Below are 13,115 nucleotides of genomic sequence, written 5' to 3'. Positions count from 1 at the left end.
ATAAAAGTGACATTTTGGTCATTTTCAAACGGCCATAACTTTTAGCTCAAGAGGAATTAGGGGAAGGTATTTATATGGATGGAAAGAACTTGGGAAGATCTTTCCAACGACACTGACTTTTCTCATTTTTGATGTCGTATGAGGGAGATATGCCTTTCAGAATTTTTAGTTTTTTGGAATGGGGAAAGTCCAATCCGTATTTTAGTCAGGGTAAAATAGTCTTTTCACCCTACTATTTCCTAATTCGTTTTAAGGATTTATAGGGGTAAAACCAAGCTTTAATTTTTCAGTTTTAGAAAAGTTTAATAAGCTTAGCGCTTGGGAGAAAAAGGAACAGAAGAGGAAGACGAAGATTTCGCCAAGAATGTCAAGATTGTTGAGTTGATTTCGTCGGGGTGATCCCTTTAAGGAACGTGAGAGCTGTCTGTGTTTGGTTCGTTTGGCCACACACCAACATGTTTAATTCAATGAGTTTTTAATATATTAGATGATCAATATTGAAGTTCTTGATGAATAGTTTTTGTATTCTTGTTGGTTGATTTTTAGTATGCCTTTAGTTGTTTTGGTTCGTGTTTCCGGGATGTTTTACGAGTTTAGCTATTGGGTATTCAAAATTTTAGTGATACTAAGTGTTTGGGGGGAAATATCCATACTAGTTCAAGAACTCATATTGATTCCAAACATCTAAATTCCATTAGTTCCTGCATGGATTTCCTCACCAGGTATGTGGAATTTCACTAGTGGGCTCATTTCACCCATTAGATCCCTAGTTTTCAGTCAGTTTCTTGATTCACATATCATAACCAGACTTAGGGTTTCTTGATTGTTATAATTATTGGGTTTTAAGATGATAGAATGGTCCAAATAAGATTAATATGTTAATGGTAAGATAAATGCATGAATTCCAGAATCCGAACTATGTATTTCACACGCTAGGTCAAATATTTCAGTTACTTCAGATATACATGCATCAATTATTAATGCATCATTATCAGATTAATGTTGCATTCTCAGTTTGCATGTTCAGTTTTGAACTATCCAATATTTACAGAAATTTAGTCATAATGTGTTAATCACTTAATTCATTGGGAGTAGCATAATACCGAGTTGAACTAGGGTTCAACGTATCTAAATAGTCCTAGAACTACTAGCCAAGTAAGTTGTAAATTCCCTATGTGGGCATCAATTTAGTAATCACACCAGCATGCCTTTATACCTCTGGCAGGGTATATTGGGTCCTCTTGATGGGCGTATACATCGGACTCCACATTTAGCTTATGTGATTTATTATCGGTTATTAGTAGCTCCCACAGTTCATCCAGACTCTATTGCATTGACCATATTTACAGTTCAGTAGTATTCAATCTTAGCATGTTATAAATTTGGTCATTGTATCCAGTTAGCTCAAAATTCAGTATATTATGTTCAGAATACTATACTTTCTTTTATGCTTGTTGAATCATGTTGATTTCATCTTTACTCTATGCTACAAACTCAGTACCTTTCAAGTATTGACGCATACATGCGCTACATCTTCTCATGATGTAGGTTCAGGTTCTATGCATCCAGATCACACTTAGATCGATTTCCAATTCCAGCACAATAGAATCAGTGGGGAGTCCTCATTCTTTGAGGACAACAGTCATGAGTGCATTTCAGTCTCTTATTCATTTTGTTTTAGTTTTTATTAGACTTAGCTTGGGCTTGTCCTAAAATTTCTAGTTATTTTGAGGCTAATTTCAGACATAGTTAGTTTCAGCTTAGTATTGAGTTAGTAACTTCTTTGTGTTAAGCTCATCGATTTTCAAATATCTCAGTTATAGTATATGGGTATTCCCCATCTTTTCATTTTAAATATGTTTAGCTTCCGCATCAGTTTATTTTCTTTGGTATGCTCGTGATCATGCCAGCAGTCAGCAGGGTTACCTTGGGATCACTTGTGGTCCTAAATTCTGTGTCCGCGTCTCAATTAAATCTTTAGGTTTAAGTTTCCTAGGATGTCTAAAAAGTCGCACTAATTAGAGTCTTTTTCATGGGAGTCAAGTGCACTACATCTAATAAGAGGGAGGCTACGAAGTGTTTAAGGAAAACTCCACTTTCTTGATATTCTTATCGTGTGTAAGGTATGATGTCCTCTCTAATCCAGTGATCTGCATTTAGGATCATGCCTCCGCATAAAGCTTACACATGGAATGCTAATGTACGCAATGCTAATGCAGTTCTTCTAATCCAGATCAAAAAGTTTTGAATTCAGAATTTTAAAACGTTGATTCAGCTTTTGGCTCAGAGTATGACCAACCAGAATGATGTGTAGATTCAAGTTCTTACTAATTGAAATGACGGATCGGTGACAGCTAGAGTTTGAGATTTTGTTAAGATGAACCACCTCAGTTTTAAGGTCATAAGTTGTCGAGGACCCACAAAACTTCATTGATGAGTCTAAGAAAATCTTTGGAGTGATGCAAGTGACTGGTAATATTAGGGTTGAGTTTACATTCACATATGGTACACTCAATGGAATGATCCAGGGGCTACTCTTTCTTTTGTAACTCTATATATACATTCCAATTCAGTGTTAATCCAGAAACTCTCTCAGAACCTTTCTGAGTCTCTGCTCCACTCGGTGGCCCAGTTATAGCTGGACGAGTATACAGAAATTGCCCGGTCACAGTATCTCAGAAAGTCACCTCATCAGATCTTTTAGATTTAGAAATGGTAAACTTTGATGTCATTCTAGGCATGGATTGGATACATTCCTGTTATGCCTTGGTCGATTGTAGAACTAGGATTGTTCATTTTCAGTTTCCAAACGATCCAATCTTAGAATGGTAGGGTAGTAGCTTAGCGCCTATGGGACGATTCATTTCTTACCTAAAGGCCAGAAAGAATCTCTAAGGGTTATCTCTCTCATCTAGTTTGGGTTAAGGATTCTAGCTCTGAAACCCCAACTCTAGAGTCAGTTCCAGTATTCACTGAGTTTCCATAAGATCTTCCCGGAGTTACTCACGGAAGGGAAATCAACTTTAGAATTGATCTCTTTCTAAATACCCATCCTATTTCTATTCCTCCTTACAGAATGGATCCAGTAGATCTTAAGGAATTGAAAGAGTAGTTGAAAGACCTTCTAGATAAGGGCTTCATTAAACCTAGTATTTCGCCACGGGGTGCACCAATGTTGTTCGTAAATAAAAAAGATGGTTCTCTCAGGATGTGCATTGACTATAGACAATTGAAAAAGGTCACAATCAAGAATAAGTATCCCATCCCCAATATTGATGACTCGTTTGACCAACTTTAGGGTGCTAGTCATTTCTCAAGGATAGACCTCAGATCGGGTTATCATCAGCTCAGATTTAGAGACAGTGACATTCCAAAAATAACCTTCAGAACTCGGTATGGTCATTATGAATTTATAGTTATGTCGTTTCGACTAACCAATGCTCCTGTAGCTTTCATGAATTTGATGAAAAGAGTGTTCAAACAATAATTGTTCTTTTTCATTATCGTCTTTATTGATGTTATTCTCATTTTCTTTAGGAGTGAGGAAGAACATGCAATTCATTTGAGAGTTGTTCTGCAAACTCTCAAAGATCGTCAGTTACTTGCTAAGTTTAGCAAATGTGAGTTGTGGTTGCAATGCGTTGCTTTCCTTGGCATGGAGCACACTCATGTCTCCATACTAAACTTAGCAAATATGAGTTGAATCTTGCTAAGTTTAGTATGGAGCACACTCATATCTCCATACTAGTTCAAGAACGCATATAGATTCCATCAGTTCCAGCCCCGAAATCTAAAGATTTCTCCGTGGATTTTCTCACCCACGAGTTGGCTCCTCTCACCCATTAGATCCATAGTTTTTACTCAATCTCTGGATTCACATATCATGACTAGACTTAGGGTTTCTTGAATGTTATAATCATTGTGTTTTTAGCTGATAGAACGATCCAAATAATATTAGTACGCTAATGTTTAGATAAATGCATGAATTCCAGAACCCTAGCTATGTATTTCTTCTGTTCTTAAATTACACATGCTAGGTCAAGTATTTCGGTTACTTCAGATATACATGCCTCATTTATTAATGCATCATTATCAGATTAATTGTTGCATTCTTGGTTTGTATGTTCAGTTTTGAGCTATCAAGTATTTACAGAAATTCATTCATAATGTGTTAATCACTTAATTCATAAAGAGTAGCATAATACCAAGTTGGACTAAGGTTCAGCGTACCCAACTAGTCCCAGAACTACTAGCCAAGTAGTTGTGAGTCTTCTATGTGGGCTTCAGTTTAGTGATCACGCCTGCATTCTTTTATACCTCTGGCATGGTATATTGGGTCCTCTCGGTGGGGCGTATACATCAGACTCAATATTTAGCTCATGTTGTTTCACTATCGGTTATTAGTAGATCCCACAGTTCAGTCAGACTCTATTGCATTGACCATATTTACAATTCAGTTAGTATTCAGTCTCAGCATGTAATAAATTTGGTCATTGCATCTATTAGCTCAGAATTCAGCATATCATGTTCAGTATAGTATACTTGGTTTTGTGCTTGTTCAGTTATGTTTTATTTCAGCTTTACTCTATCCTACATGCTCAGTACCTTTAAGTACTGACAGACACAAGCGGTATATTTTCTCGTGATGTAGGTTCAAGTTCTAAGCATCCAAATCACACTTAGAATGATTCCCGATCTCCAGTTCAGCAGTATCAGTGGTGAGTCCTCATTCTCTGAGGAAAAGAGTCATGTGTTCATTTTAGTCTTTTAGTAATTTAGTTTCAGTTTTTGCTAGACTTAGCTGGGGCTCGTCTCAGAATTTCTAGTCAGTTAGAGGCTATTTTCAGACATAGTTAGTTTCAACTTAGTATTGAGTTAATAACTTCTTCGTATAAACTCATTGGTTTTCAAATATCTCAGTTATAGTATATGGGTATTCCCCATCTTTCATTTAAATATGTTTTAGCTTCCGCATCAGTTTATTTTCTTTAGTATGCTCATGATCATGTCAGCAGGGTAAGCTTGGGATCACTTGTGTCCTAGGCCCTGTGTCCGCGTCTCGAGGGTAGCTTGAGGCATGATATATTTCTTCTACTTTTCATAGTTTTTATCTTTTAATATATTATTTCAATTTTGAAACTTAGAATTTTAAATGGTTCCATAAAGATTTTAGTCCACAGATGTTGGTAATTATAATAAAACTTAAATGAAAATCAAATTAATACTGATGCAAAAAGAAAAACAATTTAACCCTGAGTATGAAAATAATATTGAATATTTTTTCTTTGGTTTAGAAATTAAAATTCATAATCTAATTTTAATTTTCTTTAATATTTAGTCATGTAACTAATACTTCTTAATATTATTTTAGCATGATTTAGTACTATTAAATTATGATCATTTTCATTATGACTTGTTAATTTGCGATATTTGTTTTACGCGATTTCATTATTATGATATATATTTTTTTTGGATATTTTGGTGTCATTATCATATCATTGTTTGTGTTATATTCTTAAGAAACACTTTAGATAGTTATGTTTTGGTTGGACTGGAGAAATATTTGACATACAAGTAAAATCTATGTTTGTATGAATACTTTAGTGAAAATCCGAAAACCCAAAAAATTCAAAAAAGTGCAAGGTTGAAAAACCCCAGTTTTATTGATTTGGTTTGGTTTATAGATTTAAAAATCCAACACAAATGATTAGATTTGATATTTGAAAATCCTGAGCCAACCCCACCATGATAAGTATAATATTGGGAGAAAAAAAACTTTTAATTTGTTAAACTGAGAAGTAAAAAATAACAAGTTATTTTTAATAAAAGCCAAGTAAAATAGAATAGATGGGAAATGCATGAAATAAAAGTATGTTTTTGGAAAAGAACTCAAAAATTTGTTAGTAATTATTATGCTTTTACTAAATATGTCTCACTCATATGAAGAAATAACTTAATTAGTTGGAAAGAGATATATCAAAATTTAACATTATTTCTATATATGATTGGAAGTTGAAAAAGTAAATAACTTAACATTATTTCTATATATGTCAATAGATGTTGAAATCGATAAAATTTATATTTATTCCTGTTTTGCTTCAATGTCACTCCTCTATATATATTCAGTCGCATCCACCTAAAAAATCATAGTAACAATTATTGTAGAAATGAAAATGACTTCTCTTTTTACTCCATACTTTCTTCCTTTAGTACTTGTCGCAACCATTTTCAACTTTCAAACTTCTTTATGTGACATTCGTGCAGACGAGGCATTAATAACAGGTATATGTAGACAAGTACAAGATCTTCAATTTTGCTTAACCACTTTTAGACAAATTATACCTTCTCATCCATATGTTCCTGAAGAAGTAACTAGAGCTGCTATCACCAAATCATTACAAAATGCTAATGATAACCGTGCTTTCATACAGAAAGCTAAAGCAAATGCAAAAGACAAAGAGACCAAAGACTTGTATAGTATTTGTGACAGCGGTTATGGATTATTGATAACCATTCTTCAAGATGCTTCTAAATCCTTAACTAACAAGGATTATACTGGCTTAGAAAATGACCTGGAAAAGTGTCCCCGATTTGTAAGTGACTGTCAGAATGTACTTGGTAGTAAGACAACGCGTGAAATGGTAGATAGAAGTAGAAAACAATTTGATCTTGTATTAATGGCAAAATTTGCTGAACAACTCATTAAAAAATAGGTAGTTTATATAATCATTGTAAATTAATTTGTCTTTCTTGAAAGCTAGTACCTAAATAAAAGGAGATTATTGATATTTCAATAAATCGTGCTTACTTTCTTATTTATTTTTATAATACAATATTATTCAACTCAACCTCATGAAAATAAATCTACGAGGATGATTATTTGTATTAACACATAATGTTTCTTAATTAAATGAAAATTACATAAACAAGATTTTTATATTTTACATGATCAATAATAGCTATTCCACTCAATCATGTTGATAAACCAAGTGATTAATATTTATTTCTTGAAAAATTTAATTTCTCTCCAACGATTGATTTGATAAAATTAGAATCGTTGTATAAAGATATGAACAAAAGTTGAAACACAAAGTCGTAAATAAGAAGGAACACCGCGACACATGAACTCCAAATTTAGTGCATGCAATGGTAAAACAACCCAAATACCAAATCAATCGCCAACATATATTGAAAAAGAAGTTAAACCAATCGAATAAAAAATTGGCCTAAAATTAGAACAAAAACAAAATAAATAATCGATGTCCATTAAATTCTCCATTTGAACTGATCTCACAGGTAAAACACAATCATAGAGGGAGAAAGCTTCACCATGAAATCTCTTTTAATGAGTAGAAACAGTAAGGAAATAAAAGAGTAAAACAAAGAGGTTTTTGTTAATGTTCCAATGGAGAAGACCAACAGTATTAAAATATAATACAACAACTTAGTCTTCAAGAGCTCATGCTCTACCTATCCTTATGCTTCTTAATCCGGGTATGTAGAAAGAGCACATACTAAAAAAGTCGGCTTCTTTTCGTCTCACCTACATCTCATATACAAAATTGTCTCTCGTGAAATACAAAGTAAATGTTTATTTTACTTTTATTGAGGGGCAAAAAAGAGAAAAAATATTCAAAAAATGAATGTGAGGATAAATTAGCTAAAACTGTTTGCTGAACAGTCATATACATTTTAGAGCTTATACTTGGACTACATAAAACCTCCATTTTTTCATCTATTTCATTGCCAAACCTGCAAATGCAATAATCAAAACACAAGGAACCCATAAATGACCATGATACAAAATTCCAATGATAAGAACTCTATGCTACAAATAAAAAAGAAAACATGAAGTGTATCTACAAGAAGCGTATGACAGCACTTTAACACAATATTATCATATTGCCTACTCAAATTACTACTCTTTAACATATGATATAAAAAAAGTTTATTAGTTAGTAGCTACTCTTGAGCAACAAACTCGACATTAAAGAAAAGAGTTTGTTTTTGCGTTATATCTTATGTTAATTTTTTCTGGAATTGATCGGATGGACCTACAGTTCGTAGGTCAGATTACGGTTCGTAGTCTGTGTCCTTCGATCAACAACCCATTTACCCACTCTCTAACAAGAACCATGATTGACCATCACGGTCCGTAGATGGACCTACGGACCGTAGGTGGAAATTAGCAGACAGTTAGGGGAAAAATGCAGTTGGGTCAACTTCAAATGATCATAACTCTTAGCCCAAAATATATTTGGTATCCCATTACATACCAAAAGATAGATAATTGAATTAGCTTTCCATAGCCACCAACCTTTCTGAAATCAGATATCCGAGTAAAAAGTTATGCCCGTTTTAGTAAAGGCCTGTCGAACAGACTCAACCTACGGACTCAAACGACGGACCGTCGATTGAACGACGGCCCGTCAGTCCAGGTCGTCGTTTGGTCCGACAGCAATTAACTCAGGGTCTTTTGGTCTTTTTCCACTTCGTTTAAACTCTAAGATACGTCGTTTTGACCCTAAATCATCAAATTTTAGTCAATTTAAGCCTAGAAACATAACTAAAACTTACCTAAATCGAATCATTAAATCAAAACTTAGAAAAATTAGAAGCAAGAAAGGAGAAAAAGGTCAAGAACCCTAGTTCAAGAAAGCAACAAGGTTGCAGCAGTTCCAGCCCCGAAATCTGAATATTTCTCCATGAATTTCATCACCAGGTCTGTGGGATTTCACTAGTGGGTTCCTTTCACCCATTGGGTCCCTAGTTTTCAGTCAGATTCTTGATTCCCATATCATGCTTAGACCTAGAGTTTCTAGAACTTCAACAAAACTACATGAATTAATTAGTTATATGTTTCAACTATGATTTCCATTTTATTACTTAGATTGTTGCATGAATTTCAGAACCCTACCTGTGTATTTACTTAGTTATTGAATTACACATGCTAGGTCAGATATTTCCGTTACTTCATATATGCATGCCTCAATTATAAATGCATCATTACCAGATTAATTGTTGCATTCTCAGTTTGCATGTTCACTTTTGAGCTATCCAGTATTTATAGAAACTCAGTCATAATCAGTTAATTACATAATTCATTGGGAGTAGTATTAATATCGAGTTGGAATATGGTTCAGCGTACCCAATAGTCCCCAGAACTACTAGCCAAGTAGGTAGTAAGTCCCCTCTGTGGGTATCAGTTTAGTGATCACGCCAGCATGCCTTTATACCTCTAGCAGGGTATATTGGGTCCTCTCGATGGGGCGTATACATAGGACTCCACATTTAGCTCATGTGGTGTTATTATTGATTATTTGTATCTCCCATAGATCAGTCAGATTCCACTGCATTGACCATTTATTAGTATATTCAGTATTCAGTTTAAGCATGTTATAAATTGGTCATTGTATTCAGTTATCTCAGCATTCAAAATCTATATGATGTTCAGATAATAAAATTGCTTTTGTGCTTATTCAGTTATGTATTATTTCAGTTGTATTCTACCCTACATGCTCAGTACCTTCAAGTACTGACGCATACGTGCGCTACATCTTCTTGTGATGTAGATTCAGGTTCTCAGCATCCAGATCACGCATATATCGATTCCCGATCTCCAGTTCAGCAGATTCAGTGGTGAGTCCTCATTCTCCGAGGACAATAGTCATGAGTTCATTTCAGTCATTTAGTTTCAGTTTTTAATAGACTTGACTAGGGCTTGTTCCAGCATTTCTAGTCAGTTAGAGGCTTATTTCAGACAAAGTTAGATAACTGCTTAGAATTTAGTTAATATTTCATATTAAACTCAATGTTTTCAAATATCTCAGTTATAGAATATGGGTATTCCCTATCTTTTCAGTTTAAATTATGATTTAGCTTCCGCATTAAGTTTATTATCTTTAGTATGCTCATGATCATGCCAGCAGGGTTAGCTTGGGATCACTTGTGGTCCTAGATTCGGTGTCCGCTTCTCGGGGGTAGCTCGGGGCACGACAGTCCACCAAAGAACAACTACATCAATATTTATTTCACTCTACAAAGAATACAAGTGAAATACTACAAGAGAGAGAACACAAATTCCGTAGAAGGTGAGAAGGCAAGTGAGTGGATGTTTTGAAAATAAATTAAGAGCTACCTATTTATAGGAACTAATTCATCCTATTTATGTCATCGATGACATCACTTTATGTCAAAAATGTCAAGGTTAAGAATATGTATGAAACCATTTTATGGTTTGCCTAAACATCACCTACCAAGATACTATCTTGACTTTTATTTTGTATTAATTATCTTCCTACCAAATATTCATGTTGATTCATCTTCCATTTAGTTTCATTCCACAAGAACAAAACTAACTCTTTCAATCTCAACCTTGGTTTGTGTTCCGATCATGCGTATAAACACCTTTGACCAAAACTTCTAAGCTTACATGGCAATCCGTTGTAAGAAACAAGATGAATCAAACCTTTGTTGAACATACTAGCTCCACCTAGCAGTTGTTCCCCCAGATTTGCATCACTTGATGCATATTCCCGACATGTCCTTGCAGTGTGCAAACTTGGCTAGCGGGACTATTTTGGTCAACATGTCTGCAGCATTATCGTCTGTGATAACATTCTCAACCTTGATAACTCCCTCGTCTACGACATCTCGAATAAAATGGAATCTGACATCAATGTGTTTGGTGGGCTCATAAAATCTTTGATTTTTAATCAAATGAATAGCACTTTGACTATCACATCTTAGAATTGATTCAAGCTGAACTAAACTCAATTCTGCCACCAAACCTTTCAACCAGATAGATTCTTTCATTGCCTCTGTTGCTACCATATATTCTGCCTCTGTTGTAGACAAAGCGACAATAGACTGTAAAGTCGATTTCCAACTAACGGCACTACCAACGAGAGTGAAGATGTATCCAGTTGTTGACCTCCTTCGATCAAGATCCCCTGCATAGTCAGAATCTACATAAACGAGAATTGAAATACCTTCACTTTTACGGAAGGTTAGGCCAACAACAGGAGCTCCTTTGAGATATCTCAATATCCACTTGAGAGTTCCCAGTGCATTTTTCCTGGATTTGCCAAATACCTGCTTACCACACTTACACATTGAGCAATATATGGGTGTGTGCACACCATAGCATACATAATGCTACCAACTGCGCTTGCATAAGGAACCTTTGACATATGCTCCAGCTCATCCATAGACTAATACATTTGTACTCTGAGATCTTGATATGAGGAGCTAAGGTGTACTTACATGCTTGCTCATATGCATATTTAATCTCTCAAGAACTGTTTTGATGTACCTTTTGTAACAAAGATGTAGAACACCATTTTCTCTTGAAATCTCTATTCCAAGAATCTTCTTAGCAACTCTCAAATCCTTCATGTCAAATTCCTTGCTCAACAGTTTATTTAAAATATTTCTCTGTGATGTTGTTAGAAGCAATAACCATATCATCAACATACAACAATAGATAAATCATACAATTACCAGACATTTTCTTGTGATACACATAGCTATCATATGCAGTCCTAAAAAATTCACGTGTAGTCATGAATGCATCAAATCTCTTGTACCACTGACTAGGGGATTGCTTCAAACCATACAAAGAATTCTTCAGTTGGCATACATGGTTTTGTTTTCCTTCAGCTAGAAAACATTCAGGCTGATCCATATAGATTGTCTCTTCTAGATCACCGTGTAAGAAAGCTATTTTGACATCAAGATGTTGAAGCTCTAAATCAAATTGTGCAACCAATGCTAGTAGCACGCGACTTGAGCTATTTTTCACTACTGGAGAGAAGATCTTGTTGTAGTCAATTCCCTCCTTCTCACTGAAACCATTTGCAACCAATCTCGCCTTTAACCTAGCATCTTCCACTTATGGAATACCTTCTTTCTTTCTGTAGACCCATTTGCATCCAACTGTCCTCATCCCCTTTGACCTTTTAACTAAGACTCATGTCTCATTTTTGTGAAGAGACTCCATCTCTTCCATCATGTCTGTCATTGTGCAGCATCTTTGCAAGAAGTTGCTTCAACATTCGAAGAGGGCTCGGGATCCTTAATCTCTTCTTCTGCAGCTATGAATGCATGTGCAATTAGATTTTCTTGCTCTATAAGACGTTCTGGTTTCCGTATCTGCCTTTTGTCCCTTCCCTTCACAACTGTGTATTGTTCATTCGCAGCAAATTCTTCAATATCTGAATATTTTGACTCATCAATTTGAGTATCTTTATCCCGTTCCTAGGTAAGCTCCATTGGTAGCTTCACTTGCTCGTTGTTCTCGCTTCTTGATAACTCCACAGAAAATTTACGAGGACCAAGTATAGAGGATTCATCAAAGATGGCATCTCTACTAACTACAAAATTGAGTAAAGACAAACACCAAAGTTAGTACCTTTTTACTCCATTTACATACCCTACGAATATGGCCTTTTTAGCCGTTAGTTCAAGCTTTCCTTCATTAACATGATAATAAGCTGGACACCCAAAAGTATGAAGAGTTAGAGGGTTCACCTGACTAGACCTCATTCAGAGCTTTAAAGTCAATCGCTGATGCTGGATATCGATTGACAAACTGAAAAGCAGTATGAACTGCTTCAACCCAAAATAATTTAGACATCTCGGCTTATAAGAGCATACAACGAGCCTTCTCAAGAAGAGTTCTGTTCATTCTCTCGGCAACTCCATTCTGCTGTGGTGTGTGTCGACCGTCTTATGTGTTGCGATCTCATGAACCTTGCAGAAATCATTGAACTCTTCACTGCAAAACTCCAAGCCATTGTCTATGCAAAGATACTTGATTTTCTCTCCATTTGATTTTCAACTAAAATCCTCCACTCTTTAAATGCTTCAAAAGCATCACCTTTTGTCTTTAGGAAATGCACCCAAATCTTCCGTGAAAAATCATCAATGAATGTGAGAAGATACCTCTTTCCTCCCTTCAATGGAAGCTTAGAGGGACCCCATAAAACTGAATGGATGTAGTATAGCACCCCTTCCGTCTTGTGCTTGCCAGTGTTGAAGCTGACTTTTTTTTGTTTCCCTAAGACGCAGTGCTCACAAAATTCAAGTTTGCTGATTTTCTCACTATTCAAAAT

The 13,115-nt window shown here is 35.2% G+C and overlaps 1 protein-coding gene across 1 annotated transcript; it reads left to right on the top strand.

Moving 5' to 3' along the window:
• The first annotated feature begins 6,173 nt into the window (after positions 1–6,173).
• On the top strand, positions 6,174–6,713 carry LOC107027471. The gene has a single exon (XM_015228631.1). It carries the CDS (start codon positions 6,174–6,176, stop codon positions 6,711–6,713), a length of 540 nt encoding a protein of 179 aa, XP_015084117.1.
• The last annotated feature ends 6,402 nt before the right edge of the window (positions 6,714–13,115 follow it).

Source organism: Solanum pennellii, chromosome 8 (genome assembly GCF_001406875.1).
Source record: "Solanum pennellii chromosome 8, SPENNV200".
NCBI classification, from domain to species: domain Eukaryota; kingdom Viridiplantae; phylum Streptophyta; class Magnoliopsida; order Solanales; family Solanaceae; genus Solanum; species Solanum pennellii.
Note: the sequence above shows the minus strand (reverse complement) of the source record. Positions and strands in the feature narration are given on the sequence as shown.

What these genes read in the sequence shown, in the direction of transcription:
- LOC107027471 (XM_015228631.1), top strand. Translation starts at nt 6,174, where the DNA reads ATGACTTCTCTTTTTACTCCATACTTTCTTCCTTTAGTACTTGTCGCA.